Raw genomic sequence first — 19,077 nt, forward strand, 5'->3', positions numbered from 1 at the left:
GGTTGTGAGCCACCATGTGGTTGCTGGGATTTGAACTCTGGACCTTTGGAAGAGCAGTCGGGTGCTCTTACCCACTGAGCCATCTCACCAGCCCCAGGTTTTTCTTTTGTTGTTATTGTTGTTTTAACTAAATTTCTTGATTCCTATTTAACGCAGAATTTTTAAGTTTTCCCTCTGTACACTTAACTAGAAGCAGGAAGATAAATTGTCAATGATTTACTGATTAGAGAAAGCAAGTAGAGGGGCAAATCAGAAGGGGTGAATAACAACTCAAGAAATATTTACTTATACTTGTTAAATTTTGAAACAGTATTGCCTATTTTCTAAAAAAATTCAACTAAAAGTATATTTGAAAAATGTTAATATTTTCAATAACCTGAAAAATATACTGTAAAGAGAAAAAAGCAGAGTACTAAAAACATATAGTATATCACCAAATATGTACACAGGGGGGAAAAAAGGAACAAAACATAGAATAGTTACCTCTGAGAAGCAGATTTGCAAATGACTTAAATTTTCTTTGAATTTTCCAAATTTCCAAATTTTCACATTAAGCAATTTACAATTAACAATTACAAAATATTAAATGCAATGACTATGTGTCCAGGAACTTAGAAATTAAAGGATAAGGTAAAAAGTTAACTAGGTATATCTAGGTTTCGAATTACATATATAACATTTGTACTTCCTTAAAGTTCGGATTACAGTTTAAAGAATTTATGCCTAAAGAACTAAGATAAAGGAGATGAAAAGCATGGAATTTGTCTTCTGGCCTACCTCTAAAGGATACTGTAATTATTAATTATCATCATCCTCCTACTTTGTGGATGTTTTGTTCATTTTTGTTTTCTGTTACCTAGGTAATGGTACTTCCAGCATTTCCCTTAAAGACTGTGAAACTCACAATCTGGTATTTCTCACTGTAGAGTTTCCTAACCTTCAGCTTTGAAAGGTCATCTCCCTAAGGGAAGCAGTAAGATCTTAGAAGCTAAATCAGGAGGCTAAGGAATCTGAGGTTAAGAGTTCCAATCCTGACAAATTGTGGAATTTGTCTCCAATTTTGGAAATAAGCTGAACTTCCTGAGCCAGTTTCTCTCTGGCAAGGACATCTTTTATAGCTGTTTCCACAGACTCAGGACTATTAACTTTCAAGTTTCTTTTAACTTTTCACACTACTTTGAATTCTGTTTTTGGGTTTTTTGTTTTGTTTCTTGTTAGATATTTCTTCTCTAAATTGTCCACAATCCTACTCTATATACATAAGTATTATCAAACCCTTAGTCTCAGAATGCATACATGAGACCAGAACTCGAACAATATTGAAGATAATTATTAATGTATAGAAGGCCAATAGAACTTAGAACTAAGCAAATGAAAAATTAGAGTAATCTGATAAGAAAAAGTAGAAAACTTAAAATGTCTGATTGTACAGCAGAAATAAGAAAGATAATAATCTAGCAAACAGAGACTGCAGAGATGGCTCAGCAGTAAAAAGCATTTGTTAATCTTGTAGAGAATCAATGTGGGTTTGAGTCCTAGCATCCACATATGAATCACAACCATCCCTAACTCCAGTTCCAGGTGATCTGAAGCCCTTTTCTGACTTCCACAGTACGGGACACACATGTGTGGTGCACACACATACATGTAGGCAAAACATCTGTACAAATAAAATACGCCAATTTAACAAATGAGGTTTTGTTACACCTGCAAGGGTTTAAGTATTGTTCTCTTATTCTATACTCACTGACATGTGCTGTTTTCTTTCTACTTTCCTTCATGTACTTCTTCAAGATTGCCTCACTAGGAGACAAAGCACATTAACTATGTAAAGTCCTCTACCACTGCGCTTCAGCAGTACTTGGTAGCCTTTGGGAAGAAAGGTGGGTTGTTTTTTGTTTCTTTTTGTTTGTTTGTTTGTTTTTTGTTTTTTTTTTTTTTCACAAACAGAGGGCAATTTTCCCTCTGCCAAAACCAGTGAGGCAATTTCAGTAGTGCCTTTAGCACGTTTCAAACTCCTCTTCTAGCTAACAAGACCAAACATCTCTGGTTACCTGAAAGTGTTTTCAATAAAGTAGAATAAGAGAGCAAATGGCTAATTTTTTTCTGGATTAACTCAAGACATTAGTTGATGCTTTTTTGTGGTTAACCGACTTAAAGATGATCAAATCACTTTGCTACCAAGGAGAGCGACTGTAAAGAACTATTACATAAAACTCTCTGCTCCGACTTACCTCATGCTTCTTCCTAATGAAAACAAAGAATCAGAAACCACTGCCTTGGACTTCAGTAATCTCAGTAAGCCTACTACTTAGTCATGTGAGTTCCTTTTCTTCTCCTCAATAATGACAGCAATTTCTTTTACCTAATATTATAGGACATTATTGTACATTTGTTTTAATATTGTGAGTACTCAAAAGCTGGGTATGGTAGCTTATGCGTATAATACCACCACTCAGAAGTCCATGACAGGAGGATGATCACAGATTTTAAGCCACCCTGGGCTATATAGTGAGTTTCAGTTCAGTTCAACAAATATAACCGCTCAATTTTACAATCTGAAAGAGATTGAGGCAATTCTTGTATGGTTCATATTGCTCATGCTGGAAAGTTATATAAATCCCTATTTACAAATCTGTGATGTAAGTCCACAAAACTCTGAGCACCTAAGCTTTGTTGATACCTTCTCTCACATTAGTCTCTGACCTACACTAATGCAGTTATTTATAGTCTTTAGAGCACTTGGCTTGATTGCAGAAATATTAACATGACTGATTCCTGATGATTTCTCTTAATGTCAGTTGGATATTAATACCACTGTATATACGTTGTATATATCAGTTTTCCAAATTCACTTTTTAATTCTAAATTACTCTAGCCCAATGACTGTAGAAGAGATTATAGATATACAATTTAAGTCAGTGAAAAATACTAAAATTCTCTGAAAATAAGGTAGTAATAAACCAGTGAAAGAAATTAGAACTGTACTAAAATAACTTAAATTGTTCACCACTGCCGGGCGGTGATGGCACACACCTTTAATCCCAGCACTTGGGAGGCAGAGGTAGGCGGATCTCTGAGTTCGAGGCCAGCCTGGTCTACAGAGTGAGTTTCAGAACAGCCAGGACTACACAGAGAAACCCTGTCTCGAAAAACCAAAAAAAGAAAAAAGAAAAAAAAATTCACCGCTGTCTATGAATTGAACATTAATAGAACATGTAATATGAAAATTTTTCTCTCAAGAAAATGGGGCTACTTGAATTTAAAATTACACAAAGTTTTCTTGGAAAGTCCCTATGATCTGAAAGAAGAACTCATTTATTTGTTTCTTACTATGTAGCCCAGACAAGCCTTGAATTCAAAATCTCCCTCCCTCACTCTTCCCAATGCTGGGATTACAGATATGTATGACCACACACAGTCGTTAAAGAACTTAATACCCATAAATTAATCCACGAATTTGGAGGAACTAGGATGATGGCTCGGTGGGTTAGAACCCTTTCTCCACAAGAACGAGGAACTGATTTCAAATCCACAGCACTCACATACACCCAGACATGGCTGTATGGCTGTGACTTCAGCACTGTAGGCAGAGACAGGCAGATCTCAGAGAGGTAAATGGCCATCTGACCAGCCAGCCTAGCAAAACCTAGCTATATGCTCTGTGATAGGCAATGTCTCAAGGCAATAAAGAGCCCACATCTAGTTCTGGCCCCCATAAATGCACACATATACACACAAATGAATTTGGACAACATTCAGAACCTATGCCAGATTATAAGTACTGAACTCAAGCCTAAAACTCAAAGAACTTCTAAAATATTAGTACTTGTTTGTGATAGCTTAACTAATAATTGTGAGAAAATTAAAACACTTAAGTACTGTGAAGATGTTTTGAGATGTATATGATACATATTCGCTGATCTTTCTTCTACCAGTCGGTTATATAGAGCACTGAAAACATCCTGACTTGATTGAACAACTTCATTCAGGTATACATTATTACAAAACAGGCTACATACTGAAGCATGTAAGAATGAGAGACTGAGGGCAGGGGAAGGGGGAAAAAAAAACAATTTACTCATAATGTCTAAAGTTAAATAAAAACATTCTACAAAAAGCCAGTGAGTGAACCACATTTAACTCACACTGGGCCAAAATGAAGCCAAGCATTCTCCAAAAGCCTTTAATCCCAGCACTCACAAAGCAGAGGCAGGTGGATTTTAGGTCCAGGCCAAACTGGTCTACAGGGCAAGTTCTAGGACATCCAAAACTACAAAAAGAAACCCTGTCTCAAGGGAGAAAGAAAATGTAGTGGGCCAAAATGAAACAACTTCCTAGACTGGCTACTAGTTATAGTATCTTAAATAAACACAAAAACATAGTCTCTAGAAGTGCAAAAAGCAAACTTCATCTTTGACTTATCTCCTGAAATGCTAAACATTATATACAACTACATGAGCCTTCCACTCCATCAGCTCACAGGAGAAATGCTTACCAGCTCCTGCTGTCACATTTCTAGACGTCTTAGTACTTAGTGCAGTACAATTCACTTCCTTAATCTTGTGTTTGCTGAAATACAAAATAGCACCTACCAACTTTTAGAAACTTTCCAGAAGGTTCCTTTTGCAATCAATAAAAACAGAAATCTACACTAACTTAATGTTAATGCTGTTCCTCATTTTAATAACAGTATTTTAGATAAGTCCTAATGGAAGTACTAAACTGTAAAGTACAAGGTATCTGCTGACTCTTTAATGTACTTGATCTCTGATTCTCCAAGAGTGATCAGTGCACACACACCCTTGCAAAACCTGTTGCACAGAAGAGTGCAGGGCACTACTACAGAAGTTCTAGAGGAGCTGGAATCCCTTTCAGGGCATCGTACTCTTGCTATTGCTCCCTTAAGGTTCTCATTGTTTACCAGGAGGCACAGACACTAAGGCTAGCTTTGCACTCCTGTTTCCTTTGCTAGCTTGCTGAGCTTTTGCAGGCAATTGACTCTGCTTTGACGCTATAAATATCTGGGAAATGTTCTGCATTGGATGCTCTTGGATTCTGCATCCATATTTAGCTGTTTGTGGCATGTCTTTGTTTAAGCCACTCTACCACCCATAAAATCAATCAGGTTCAACTCTAAATGGTCAAACGGAAGATGAATTAACATTTAATGCCTATTTACTATGAGGCACAGGAACAATCTGCTAGACCTGAGGACAATAAAGGAGGTGGTAAGAGAAGCATATAAACAAGACAGACAGACTAATGTCAAAACTTTATACTCTTGACAGGACGGAGACACAATTTATTTGTTAATACTGGAATGAAACATTTTACTCAAACAAAGGACAGTATAAACATTTTCTCTTAGCTGTGTCTCAAAGACTTGCATTTGTTTGTGCTCTAAATATAGACCCACCTACTACAAAGCTCTGAACATATTCCAAAGCAAATCATGGTAATACACAAAGCTCTGGATGCATTAGCAACCAAAGAGCCAAACTTGTTAACCGGAGTAAAAACAGTGCCAGTCTTCAAATCTGTGAAATAAACTAAAGAAATACTGTGCCTCAAAGTTTCTATGAGATATCCTTAAGAAAGGAGAAATGTTTTTGTAAGTTTTTTTGTATGATTTCAATGAAAATTCTCGAAGAGGATGTGAGCTAGCCAGCATCCAGCATCACTCAATACCACTCCTCAGTATAATTAGCCTTTGAAACCACATCCATCTCCACCTGCATAAGCCAGACCTGAGCAGCATCCTGCCTCTACCTTCCTACCTTGTGAAAACAGAGTCCTCCTGATGGTGAGTTAAAAAGCACTCAACTGAGAGCTTGTTCAACAGCTGGCTTCAAAAGTCAGGACAGAATCTGTAGGCCAAGTTGTAGTTAAATAATGGGATCAATTAGACCACGGTCCATATTTAATCCACAAACTTAGAGGAAAGGAGTGAAAACTTCTCTGAAACAAGTGGACCACACTTTTAAAAAAAAAGTCTCAGCTGGGCGTGGTGGCACACGCCTTTAATCCCAGCACTCTGGAGGCAGAGGCAGGTGGATTTCTGAGTTCGAGGCCAGCCTGGTCTACAAAGTGAGCTCCAGGACAGCCAGAGCTATAAAGAGAAACCCTGTCTCAAAAACCAAACAAACAAACAAACAAACAAAAACGTCTCTATAAATTATGTAGAGGATCAAAGATAACCCAAGAATACACAAATCGGACAAGAAACAAAAAAAAAAAAAAAAACCACTTATATTACATAAATGTTTACTTTCTTGCTGGGCATGGTTGCCCATGCCTTTAATCCAGGCATTTCTGGAGGTAGAGGCAAGTAGTTCTCAATGAGTTTGAGACCAGCCTGCCATATGGCAAATTTGCGTAGGCCAGCCAGGGCTACGCAGTGAGACCCTGCTTAAATAATTTTTAAAAATTGATTTTCCACATTATTCTGACCTCAAAGAATCATACAATAAACAATTTTTTTTGGTTTTTTTTTTTTGTTTTTTCGAGACAGGGTTTCTCTGTGTAGTCCTGACTGTCCTGGAACTCACTCTGTAGACCAGGCTGGCCTCAAACTCAGAAATCCGCCTGCCTCTGCCTCCCGAGTGCAGGGATTAAAGGCATGCGCCACCACGCCTGGCTCAATAAACAATTTTAAAACTATCTAAAACAAGCAAGACCCCCTTTGTTTTGGTTTGTATGGACAACAAAGCAGTCTCTAGGGAAAAATCCTTAAAAGAAAAGCAGCAGCATTAAACAGCAAGTAAAACTGAGTTTTAATTAACTGACAAAAATCAAACATTTAAAAAAAAAAAAAAGATGATGCAGTGGAAATTCTACCACTAAACATAGAAATACTCCCTCTGAATAACTTCTTGTGCATGAATTTATGTGCATGTAAGCCAACTACTCCAGATTCCACATTGTATGCAGAAACCTGGAGCCAGGGAAATAAAAATGACTCAGACAAAATTAAATGACAACGAAGCTGTGGCAAAACCAAAACGAAAACTATCTGGTTCTTGGCCCTAGTTGTATGCTACTAATTTCTAGGTTTCTTCAAACATATTTAGACGTGTGTGCATATGACAAGTCCAGTTCTAGAACAGACTACCAAAACATTAGTAAAAATTTACATGGGTTACATGTGAAGGATATGTACAATAAGGTCTAGAATATCCAGCTCTGAACACTTGTCAGCCAATTTCATATATACTAACATGGTCCTCTCTCTAACATTGTATAAAAACAGTAAGTGAAAGTGTCCACAGACAGAAGATAAAATGTAACCACAATGTATTCCAATTTATAGTCATTTTTAGACTCTCATCAACTTTTGCTATAAGTGATCAGCTAAACTGAACTAGCAGACAGGTGGACTACCAGGCAGCAAAGCTTTTAATCCAACCTGCTGAGAACGAATTGAGGAACTCTGCATCAGTTCCCACCTCTTTGCTTTAATTCCCCCATTCAGCAAAAAGGAAGAGAAGAAAGAAAGAAAGAAAGAAAGAAAGAAAGAAAGAAAGAAAGAAAGAAAGAAAGAAAACATTTAGAAACACCAGTAAAATACTAAGTAGTACATACATAAATTTCTAAGAACTAGCTATAAGGAAAGTTGCTTTATATATATATATAACTAAAAAGACCCTACAGATTATTTAATCCACTCATTTTATAGATAAGGAATCTGAGGCAAAAAGGTGGCCTTATCTGCCCTAAATTGTTTAATAATTTCTAGTGACAGAACTGAGGCAAGAACTCAAATGTCTGGGATCTTTCCTGAAGTCAACTGAACTGTCCAAAAGACAACTTACAAACCATGACAAGATGGCCTTGAATTATAAAGCACAGAACCTATTTGGAAGTATGAAAGCCAAACCATAAATACAATATGCTGATCACTAACAGCATATTAGACGAACATGACTGCAGGACAGCATCTCAACACTGTGTGATCCCAGATACTTCAAATTGGTCATCTTATAGTCAGCCACATTACTTACGTCTTTTATGGTCACGTGTAGCAGAAACATTCTGCTAGCTTGATATTTTGGAAAGCCACAGCTAACCCATGCATACAGCATGTTTAACGTTGCCACAGCCTTTCCTGAATAGAAAAATCATCATTCAGGTTTAATTTAAAAGATGGTTACTCGGAATGCAGAAAGGGAAAGTTTTTTTTAGTGTGTTCATCACTTTAAACCTGCTGAGTGGCAACCGGGTAGCTTCACCACGAAAACCAGAAACAACAGTGCAATCTGAAACAATCTACACACTCAGGACAAGCAGAGAGTAAGGTTCAAGGAAAAGCTGTCGGCAAATCTACTGCTACCAAACACTTGAACTGGGGCTGGTGCAAGGGCTAGGGCTGGTGTCTCTTCCATCTCTGCCCCCCCCCCAAACCCCTCGATTTTGTTTTGTTTTGTTTTTCATTCATTAGCTCATCTTCTACTAAGATTTTTCATCTCTTCCTCTCAACACTCGCTTCACACAACAGGAAGGAAATGAAATCCCATTCACTTGGTTTTGTGCCTTGTTCCATCCTACCTTCCTGACGACTCAGCAGCAAGTGCCTTTAATTAATCACCTAAGAATTACGTGTCCAGATAGCTCAACTCTATAAACTTACTGTGGATATCTAAAGAGGTCCAAAGGAGCCTACTGAGTCACATAACCAGGCGCTATATATTGGATAAACTTGTCAAAAAGCATTTTCTGCAACAAAAAAAAAAAAAAAAAAAAAAAAAAAAAGATGTGGACAGCTGACCTAGGTTAGATGGGGGACTAAGAATGCATCAGAGCCCAAGGAAAGATGAGAAACGCCAGCCTCTGAGGCAGACGACTTGTGAGCCTTACCGAACACCCGGACCCAGCTCTGCTGCTGGCACACTGATTCCAGAAGGATCCGATCCAGCATGCCACCGGCCACTGCTCCGCTGACTGGGACGACCGCGTCCAGATCCTCCGGGGGCAGCGGCGAGTCGGACTCCAGCCCCGAGAACATCTCCGGCCACGACAGCGCCTCCGCGGCTCCTCCGGACGACGGAGACAGCTCCATGGTGTCCCAGAGGGAGCAGGCGGCGGCGGCGGCGGCGGCGGCGGGGCGGGCTTCCCGGCTGCGGGAAAGGGAGGACGGCGCGGCCACCAGCACCCGAACGGCTGCGGGCGCGGACACCGCTCACCTCCTTCCCCGCCGCCCACGGCCCGAAGGCCGGGCGCCGCAGCCCACCTGCAAGTGGAGGGTGGGACCCCGGCCGGGAGGCGGGTCCAGCGTGGTCTGGAGCGGAGGCGGGTCCCGGCTCAGGTGCGGGTCCGGAGCGGACGCGGAGCACCGGGGAGCGCGGGCTCACCTCCCGCCCCCACGCAGCCCTGCTCAGCCCCCGCGGGCGCGTTCGCGGGCCGCCCGGGCTTGGGCTGAGGATGGAGCGCGGCCAGGCAGGGCTGGGCTCGGGGGCGTCGCCGCCAGGGGCCGCCCCCTCTGACCGGCTCCCGCCGCCGTCGCCTCGGGGGCTCAAAGCGCCGGCTCCCTCAGCTTGAGGGGCGCGCCCCGGCCCAGCTTCTGTCCGCCTGGCGTCGGCTTGCTCCCGCGGAACGCGCAGGCCGGCCCGCTAACTCTCAGGCCGCCGCTCCGGCCGCTGCTCGGGCTCCTCCGGCTCGCGCTCCTCTGAGAAACCCACAAGCCCGGCAGCCGCGGCGCTGGCGGCGGCGGCAGGCGGCATCCCAGGGTGATAGGCCGAAGCAATCGAGTGCCGAGCTCACGGCCGCGTGTGCAATCCAGTAACCGAGCGGAGGAGGAACTGCCGCCGAAGACAGCAAAAATCGGGCACCGAAATACTCAGCGGGCCAGGCCCGCCTACTTTCCTAAGACTATCCTGCTCCGACCGCCTCTCGGTGCGGGGATCCTCGAGCTGCTGGTGGAAGCAGAGACGGTGTTGGGGAGGCGGAGAGAAAACGGGGTGCGGGAAATTTAAAAAGATGGGAAAGGCGCTTCCCTTTTATCTTAGCCCCTATCCTGTTGATTTCTGGACCAATGCTTCTTTCTCGGACGAAGAACATGAAGACGCTGCTTTATCTAACAGTCACCTCGGAGGAAACGCCATGGTTCTTCCACAAGGGAGATCTGGCCCGGCGTCTTGGATCCTGAGATCTGTGCGAGATCCCGGCTTTGCGCCCTGTCCGCCCTGGAGCTGGATTTATCATCAGTTTAGAATAGCATGGCTACGATGTGCGGTGCAGATGGATGGACGAGCCCCGCAAGTACATGAAATGCCCCAAAGCCCCAGCATTAACCAAACAAGCTTCTCTTTTTTGCCTTTGATCTTTGCAATCTGTTGGCTTCTCTTCTAACAGTGTCACTTAGGTTTTATTTTTGGTCTATGTGTAAACTGTCTTCCTCCCTAACATTGGCTTCGTTTTGTGCCCACCCAAAGCGGGATTCACCAATCCAGATTTCAGAGATTGCAGGCAAAAATAAATAAATAATAGTAATAATAATGATTTCGGGTAGGAATTTACCAATTTAAATTGTATTGACAAATCAGGTTTTTCAACAATTTATGAACATGGCTACTTCAAACCAATCAGGAATTTTTCATAATTAGATGATGCTAAAAAATATTTGGGGGGAGGGTTTTTGTTGTGTCCCAGCCCACCCCAGCCATCATTTCTCTCTACTTTGACCTTCTATAAGAGGTCAATTTTCTAGGTTTTAGGAATTCTCATGTGTTTTTGTGTTTTATGGGAGTTATAGCATGCATTTTATAATTTTCTCCCAAATTTTACATAGAGTAATAGCATGTTAAAACAAGAAGTAACTTTAAAGATCCTCTCACCCTTCCTCTTGTTTAACAGGTGCAGACAGGACAGTCCACATCACCTGCCAAAGCAGCCAGCAATGCAACAGGTACGTCTTACAAGCTCTCAGTGATACTGATTTCTTCAACTCTGATCCTTCAAGAACTCTGTGATTAGATTTGTTAATCTGGTGCTTGGCAATGAAGTAGAGTAATCCCTCCCGGTATATAGAAGCCCTCTTGCTTGCTATCTGACTACAGTCAGCTCTCCAATTTTAATAAATGAGAGATAAGGAAGCTAGAAGTTACAGGACCCAGCCCTAAATAAATCTAGTGTTTTCTTTCTCCCTTCCTTCTGTTTAGTTTCAAGACAGGGTTCCTCTGTGTACCAGCCCTAGCTGCCCTGGAACATGCTTTGTAGGCCAGGCTGGCTCTGAACTCAAAGAAATAGGCCTGCCTCTGCCTCTGCCTCCCGAGTGCTGGGATTAAAGGTGTTGGCCACCATACCCAACTCAACTCCAATTTGTAAAGATCTCTGAAGGGACATTGTCCTTTTGCAGTAGAGGGAGGGAAGGAGAGCGAGAAAACCCTTGGCATAGGATTTCCATTTGTATTGAATTATTGTTGATGTCTCAAAGAGTAAGTGAATATGGACACCAGACGTACAAATCCAAGTATCTACTCATATGTATGGATGTATTTACCCAAGCTGTTATCCCCAAAGCAGCATTAGGAATGGTATATAAAATGAAGGGAAAAAGGTTTTCCAAAAATTGATCTCAGTGCCATCATGTCTCTTAAGGGAAAGGCTCTGTCAAACTCCCTCTCATCCTGCTTCCTTAGTAACCTGTTTCTATCCAGACCACTAAAACTCTAGTCACTACCTCACTTTGGCATCCTGAGCTGGTACGCGTTGCACACCATCCTCCAGTCACCTAAGTAACATACATCTGGAGTGCATCTAATGTCTCTAGATCTAAAGGAAAATACTTTCACGACATGGAGGGTAAATAATTCTGTAATAGAAACAGAATTTTAAAAAGTCTTTTAGCCAATGGAAAAATAATGAAGCACAGAGTACTGTTAAATTGTCTTTCTGAAGATAACTGAATTAAAACTCTAGCCTTCTGCAGGAAAGGATGGTACTGCCTATAATCCCTCCCGGGAGGTAGAAGCAGGAGTATCAGGAGTCCAGCCCCTTGGGTACATAGAGATTTGGAAACCAGCCTGGCTACTTGAGTCTCTGAATAAAAACAAACAAGAAACCATTAGTAGCCTAATTTGAGGGGAGGGAGCAAGATAGGGTTTCTCTGTATAGTTTTGGCTGTCTTGGAACTCACTCCATAGACCATTCTGGCTTTTGACTCACAGAAGAGATCCACCTGCCTCTGCCTCCAGAGTTCTGGGATTAATGGCATGTGCCCCTACTGCCCTGCTTAATTTATTAATAAATCTGCATTCTTAAGGATTTTTGGGTTTGCAGCAGGTAGAGTTGTTCTGATATTTGTGAGGAAAGGTCATTTTTTTTCCTGAAAGTGATTATCATTAAGAAAAATAATATAGAAAAACAAAAAGTTATAAACCAGTTTGTATTGCTCAAGGTAGTTAATGCCACTTGCATTTGTGCCTGTGGTATCTCTGCAGTATATTTCTGGATTTTAAAGTGAAAACAGACTTTTGTATGCTCTAAATCGTAGTTCGCAGACAGACGATGAAAGAGTTGAAGATTCATTTCCACCTGCTTTGTCCTTCTGCTTTGGAGCTTTAAGATGCTCAGCACATCTATAAAGTGGATAATCACTGCTCCTCTTGTTCCCCAAAATCAAACCCAACAACTAGGACAAGTGGGAACTGAGATTAGGAACCTGTGGAAAGATGTGAGGAGTGACGGGAGGAGTTTCCCAGATGATGGTCTAAAAAGCAAAATCCAGGAACAGTCTGAGCTTTCTAAAAGATAAAAGAGGTCACTGCTTGTGAGCCTGTATCACTAATCTTAAATGGAGATGAGGGTTTGAATCTTGGCTGTTAAAACCTAACAGGTTTGTTTGTCTTCCCTCTTTCCTCTGTCTGAAACTGCAAATACCCCAGGAGGTCCCACCCATGTAAGTGCCCTTCCCCCCACCCTCCGCTTCTCTCTGCCGATAATCCCATAAACAGGAAGTCAGGAGGCTGGCTTGTGCACGTCAGCACTTCTTTTCTGCACCCCCTTTCTTCTTGAGCATAGGGCCCTAACACTTTCCGGATTGTGTTGTACAATGTTGGTGATACAAGGGAATTTTCTACATTTTTCAACTTTTTTCGCAATTCTGGGTCCTACAGTGTGATTTTCTCATTTTCCACCTTTTTCAGGTTTTCTTGCCATATTCGGGGTCCTTCAGTGTGAGTTTTTAATATTCTACTTTTTTCATGGTTTCTCACCAAAAAACTTGAAAAAAGTGGAAAATGTGAAAATCACACTGTAGAACCCAGAATGTTCAGCCTTCCCCTAGATCTCCAATCCCCCTAGATAATCCAGGCACTTCTGTGACTATAGTGTCAGCTGGATAATGTTGAGTTTAGGACACCTTATCACCAACCCATCTGCAGTGCTGCGGTCCAATCAGGAGCTTATAAATGTTGACTACATCCACCAAGATGGCATTTCCTGGATTTCAGACTCAACACTTCCCAAATCTCTTTGTGTCCCCTGTTTCCCTCACCCAGACAGCCTCCCGATCTCTAATTTATTGTAAAGGAGCAGCTAGTAGATCCTACTTCAGACTCACAGAAATCCAGTCATTTATACCTTCCCATGGCAGACCCAGTTAGCTGCGTTCTTTCCCCTGAGGACTTTCTGCTTCCAGTTTTATCTTACCTTCCTTATAGGTGATTTATCATCAAGTGTAGTTAGGACCAGATCACATCGCCTACAAAAGGAAAGAAAAATGCAGAACCATCCCATGTCTACAAGGACCACTCAAATGTGATCCCCACCCCCACCCCCAAGCCAGTATGCAAAGCACTCTCCCAAAAATACCTAGCTCTTTGTTTACTCCTAGCTGCAGGGAAGCAACCCCATCAAATGCCAAAGGCCTTAATCAAGTCCTTCCTTATTCTCCAAGCTGACAGTGACCCCCAGCTTCCTCCATTTGTTCCTGTTTCACTTCTGGGATCAACACAATAAATATTGTGGTACAGTCCTTAATGCCCACAATTACGTTATAAACATCATGAAGGCAAAGACTGTGTTATATCTTTTTATTCCCCCACAATGCCTTTCTCAAAACATCCTTCCAATGATATCAGAAACCAGGAAGCAAGGAAGTTGATCTATGGGAAAATGAAAGCCTTGTTTTGTTCTTGGACGTGTGGGGCTGAAAAAGACATTTAAAACGAATTTAATCACTCCAGTCCTTCAATTCATTTTCTGTCCTGCCCCCTCCTCAGCTGAAACTAAGCATACCTTGCTAAGTATAGTCCCAACTACTGAGGAGTCTGAGACTGGAGGATCACCTAAGTTGGAGACTAGCCTGAGCAATATTGAGATCCCACCTCGAAAATGAATTAGAAGGAACACATCTAGACCCTGAAGAATGGCTTGGCTTGCCCAAGGTCATATAACTAGAGACATAGGAAGAAGTCAAATTTGAATCATCTGAGTCTCAAACTCACCAGCCAAAGGCTTGCTTCCCACCTTTTCCTTATTTATAAAGGTTTCCTCGGTAAAAACAATTTTACTCTTTTGCATATTATTTAAGCTTAAAGCATTTGTGCCACATTCCTAGCCCCACATATAATTTTAGCAAAATTATAACTTTTTTTTTTTTTTAACCAAAGGACCAAACAGAGACATCAGAGAAACATCTGGTCTGATTCATCAGGGCAACAGCACCGTTTCTATTTATACATGAGCACAGCCCTATCTTTGTAGCTCTCAGCTGTTGCTCGCTGCTCAATATGTCCCCTTTTCAACCTTGTCTGCCCCTCATCAAGATAGCATCCTGCATCCCGGCTTGCAAGCAGAACCTAACGTAATAAAAGAAACATGCACCCCTTACTTCCCAAAAGGGTTCTGAACTTTAAAGGAACTATTATTTCTCTACTTTCTTAGTCCCTTTGTTCTAGAGCATGAGACAGCCAGTCTCAAGTGCTTTGGTAGGTTGCTGCCACTCTCTCTTGCATTCTTGGTAGAAGATGCATGAGAGCCAAAACTGAACAACAAGTTATGTTTGGAAGCAGATCGAGTTCAGAAAGTAAATGTAAGGAAGGGAGCTGGGGCCTCCCAGCAACATTTGATAATGATTAAAACACAGAGGCTCCGTGATCTTAGGTAGGAATCGGGACAAAAGGGAAGGAAGGAAGGGAGGGGGTGGAGAGGAGGAAGGAAGGAAGACCCGCCAGAGAACCCTTTTGTCCAAGCGCCCTAAGAGAAAGCCACTGCTTGTAGCAGCCACTGACACTGTTGTTTGGAAAAGCCATGCTACATGCCAGAGACAAACAGCTCTCTCTCTCTCTCTCTCTACCAGTGACTTCTTCTTGGCAGAAACGCCTTCAAAATTATGACCTCACCTCAGCATTCAACTTTAGGAATTCAAAAGGAATAAAAACAGAGCGAACCACAATGGCCTCTGACATCAGGGCCTAATTAAAATCCCTTAAGATCTTAAGCACTGAAAATAATAAGGTGCCCAGCTCCACCCTGTGTAATTTAAAAATAAATGGCAAAGTTTCGGAAAAACAACAAAGTTAGGGTTTCCCCCACCCCAGAGATGACAACTACAGAATCTGCTCCAGAGACAGCAAATATAAAACTTAAATTTTTGGAGGTTTTTAATGTTCTTATACACATCTGTTAAATGATACAACTCTGCTTGGAATACAGAGCAACAACATTGATTAACTTACACATGATTCCATTGTCTTTTTGGTATCCTTGAGAACAATACCATAATAGCTGGCCAATATATGTAGTTTGTAATGACCTATATTCCCTTTGTCTCTTGTAGAAAGAAGAGTGTCAGTGTATCAGTTATAAGTCTTAAAAGTTTTTGGTGGTGGTGGTGGTGGTGATTTGGTCTTTTGGTCTCAAAAAAAGACATTTTCTGCAGCACAAGACAGGAGTTTAGAAGCAAGTTGTCAGAAAATGATTTTGGAATTTGACTCTACTGAGATGTTATGGCCAGACAGTGAAGTCTAGAAAGCAACAGATAACTGAAGCAGGTTGGAGTGGGACATGGGCATAAAGGAGGTACACAGAAAATACAAGCAAATGTATTGACACCAACTCTAGGATGCTGCTGCTGAAGGTTCAAGCTCAACATCCCACCAATGAGAGTCTCTTTGATGATATCCTTCAGTCTCCCCCCATACCTCTTCCATCTTTTGCCTCCTTTTTTTCCCCAGAGACTGGATCCACCTACTTTGGGGGGGGAGGGTGTGAGACAGGGTTTCTCTGGTAGCCCTGGCTGTCCTGAAACTCACTCTGTAGACCAGGCTGGCCTCGAACTCAGAAATCTGCCTGCTTCTGCCTCCAAAGTGCTGGGATTAAAGGTGTGCGCCACCACTGCCTGGCTGGATCCACCTACTTCTCTCAAGTTTTAAATAAGTATTGTCTCTTCCCAGTGCTTTCAATGATGGTTCCTTCTTTGAATCCATGTGTCTATCTCTTCCATCTAACCAAAAAGCTTTGTACCAGTGCAGTCTACAGATGCTCAAAACTGTACTTGAAATGCACCCAAAACACAAGCTGGATGGATGGATGGGTGGATGGATATGTAATAAACCAAGTAAAGCCAAATGCTATTTGGGGAATGTAGGTGGTAGGTACATGGGTATCCACAATATAATTCTTTTAACTTTCCTTTCTGTTGAAATTGTCATTATAGCTCTCCAAGATCAGGCCTAGGTCGATCACTGACCTGGCTAAAAGTACCAAGAAGGTCTGGATCATTGTGGTGCCTCTCTCCAGAAAATGGTGACAAAAATTGAAATCAACCAGCACACCAGGATCCTCTGTGGCAAGACCAAGATAATAATGGGGGCCACTGTCATCTGGCACTGTTGCCGTGAAGGAAGTGGTTCCTTCACGGCAACAGTGGCTGGTGGGTCCTGGATTTACAACATCACTTCTGCTGTCACAGTCAAACCGGCCATCAGGAGACTGAAGGAAATGAAAGACCAGTAGAAGTGCTACCGTTTGAGCAGCCCTGGCCTGCAATAAATGAGTTCATTTCCTATGACAAATTGTAATAAAGTGTTGGTTGAGTAACTTTGCTGGCCCAGTGTCTTCCTGGAGCTACCATCAACCCCTCTTTCTTTTTTCCTCTCTGAACTTTCAAAAAAACAGACCATATTCATTGGCTCCACTACCTCCCTCCCTTCTGGTATCTCTCTCCCTACAAATATCTAAAGAAGAAATAAGGTGTTAGAGTTGGAATCCCCTTAACACTCCAGCCAACCCCTTTCTCTTCTAGTGACCAAGATATCATTCTAATGTTGGCATGCATTTCTTCCACACACATATGAAACATATCCTTTTGTGTGCAGTATTCTCAAGGGTTATCAATGTTATTACTTGTGGGCCTACTCCTATCATTTTAACAGATAAATATCTGTTTTATATATATAGTCATCTGTTATATATATAAAATCATAGAATTCACCATTCACTTATGCAGTCTACTACTGAGTTTCCACTTTATCACAAACAGTATCATTAAACCACTTCTCATGATTCATAGGTTGACATTACCGTATGTCTCAAATGAATTGACATTGTATAGTTTCATATATCCAATCCCACAAAACACTGCTGGGTTCTCTCCAGTGTAGCTGCTTCAGGTTACAGGAGCAGGGTTTCCTCCTCACACCATGCCAATATGTAGCATTACCTGCTTCAATTGGCTTCTTGTTCTTCAGTTTTTTGAGATTCTCAAGATTATATGGCTGGACACATGACTCAGCACTGATGCTCTTCCAGAGGTCCTAAGTTCAATTCCCAGCAACCATGTGGTGACTCACAACCGTCAGTAATGGGATCCGATGTATATGGTGTCCATAAAGACAGAGTATTCACACATTAAATAAGTCTTAAAAAGAATATACAAGCCGGGTGGTGGTGGCACACACCTTTAATCCCAGCACTTGGGAGGCAGAGGCAGGTGAATTTCTGAGTTCGAGGCCAGCCTGGACTACAAAGTGAGTTCTAGGACAGCTAGGGCTACACAGAGAAACCCTGTCTAGGAAAAAAAATTACATATATATATATATATATACAAGAAAAACAATCCAACTTAAAGCTTTACCTTTCCCCTTTTGATGTGCTCTTGTCTATTCAATATTGTCTGAATTGCCTAGTCACATTCTTTGCAGATTTTTTTTTCAATTGCAATTTTGTCTTTTTCTGTGATTTATTTTTTTTTAAAATCCCCTATATACTGACTGTGGCCTGATCTCTTGGGGTTTTTAATTATTATTATTAATATTATCTGATAATAATGGTACAAAATAATATACTTCATTTTATTTTTACAAATGTATGTTATATTCTTGTCTCCCTTTACTTTTTACTGCTATTCCTTTCTTCTCCCAAATAGATAGTCCCCTTTTGTCTTTCATGTCTCTCTTAACATATATATATATGTCTCCAGTTCTATCAGTTTTCTTTCAAACCAGTTTTGTTCTATTTTGGCTAAATATGCTTTGTGTCTGTTTTCAACATTTTTGCTAGATTTGTTTCTGGGTACATTATTCCTTTTGTTATAACTAGATATTGTATTTTCAAATTGGTTATTGCAGTTGTACTGAAGCTAGTGATTTTTGATTATTGATTTTGGGTCCATCAACATTTTAAAAACTTGTATAACCATGCAATAGTAAAGGATTGTCTCAAATATACTATATAGAGAAAATTTCATTATCTGTATATAATGTTTATTTTTGTTCCTTAGTTTCAATAATCTGTACATTTTGTTTCTTGTCTTACTGCATTGGTCAAAAAGTCCAGAGCCATGTTGAAGAATTATGTCTATATCTTGTTCCTGGCTTTGAGCACTGAATATTTCTTATTTTTCAGTATTTGCTCTAGGCTTTTAAATATATTCAGATGGTCCACTATATTTCTAGATTTCTAAGAAACATTTAAAATCAAAAAATGAGTGTTAAGCCAGGCAGTGTTGGCACATGTCTTTAATCCCAGCACTTGGGAGGCAGAGGCAGGTGGATTTCTGAGTTCGATGCCACCCTGGTCTACAGAGTGAGTTCCAGGACAGCAAGGAGTACACAGAGAAACCCTGTCTCGAAAAAC

The 19,077-nt window shown here is 41.2% G+C and overlaps 2 protein-coding genes across 8 annotated transcripts in view; one reads left to right on the top strand and one right to left on the bottom strand.

Annotated features, from left to right (window-relative positions):
* Rasal2 (RAS protein activator like 2) overlaps window positions 1–9,493 on the bottom strand; it is a 269,796-nt gene extending 260,303 nt beyond the window's left edge. For 4 of the 7 annotated variants that reach the window (XM_029477189.1, XM_029477207.1, XM_029477213.1 and 1 more), the window contains exon 1: window positions 8,857–9,150. In XM_029477189.1, the coding sequence (XP_029333049.1) occupies window positions 8,857–9,058 (202 nt within the window). In that variant the 5' untranslated portion in view covers window positions 9,059–9,150. Of the gene's footprint in view, window positions 1–8,856 lie in introns of all 7 variants that reach the window. The other 3 variants (XM_029477199.1, XM_021170069.2, XM_021169981.2) reach the window with 1 other exon arrangement.
* LOC110300199 lies at window positions 9,478–17,040 on the top strand. The gene is made up of 3 exons (XM_021170305.2): window positions 9,478–10,257; window positions 10,852–10,903; window positions 16,658–17,040. Exons 1-3 carry the CDS (start codon window positions 9,976–9,978, stop codon window positions 16,675–16,677), a joined length of 354 nt encoding a protein of 117 aa, XP_021025964.1. The 5' UTR covers window positions 9,478–9,975; the 3' UTR covers window positions 16,678–17,040.
* Window positions 17,041–19,077: the final 2,037 nt, after the last annotated feature.

This window comes from Mus caroli, chromosome 1 (genome assembly GCF_900094665.2).
Source record: "Mus caroli chromosome 1, CAROLI_EIJ_v1.1, whole genome shotgun sequence".
Lineage (NCBI taxonomy): Eukaryota > Metazoa > Chordata > Mammalia > Rodentia > Muridae > Mus > Mus caroli.

What these genes read in the sequence shown, in the direction of transcription:
- LOC110300199 (XM_021170305.2), top strand. Translation starts at nt 9,976, where the DNA reads ATGGGAAAGGCGCTTCCCTTTTATCTTAGCCCCTATCCTGTTGATTTC. An exon ending in TGGATGGACGAGCCCCGCAA is followed by an intron (nt 10,258 to 10,851) that starts GTACATGAAATG and finishes CTTGTTTAACAG; the next exon opens with GTGCAGACAGGACAGTCCAC. An exon ending in AGCAGCCAGCAATGCAACAG is followed by an intron (nt 10,904 to 16,657) that starts GTACGTCTTACA and finishes TTGTCATTATAG; the next exon opens with CTCTCCAAGATCAGGCCTAG.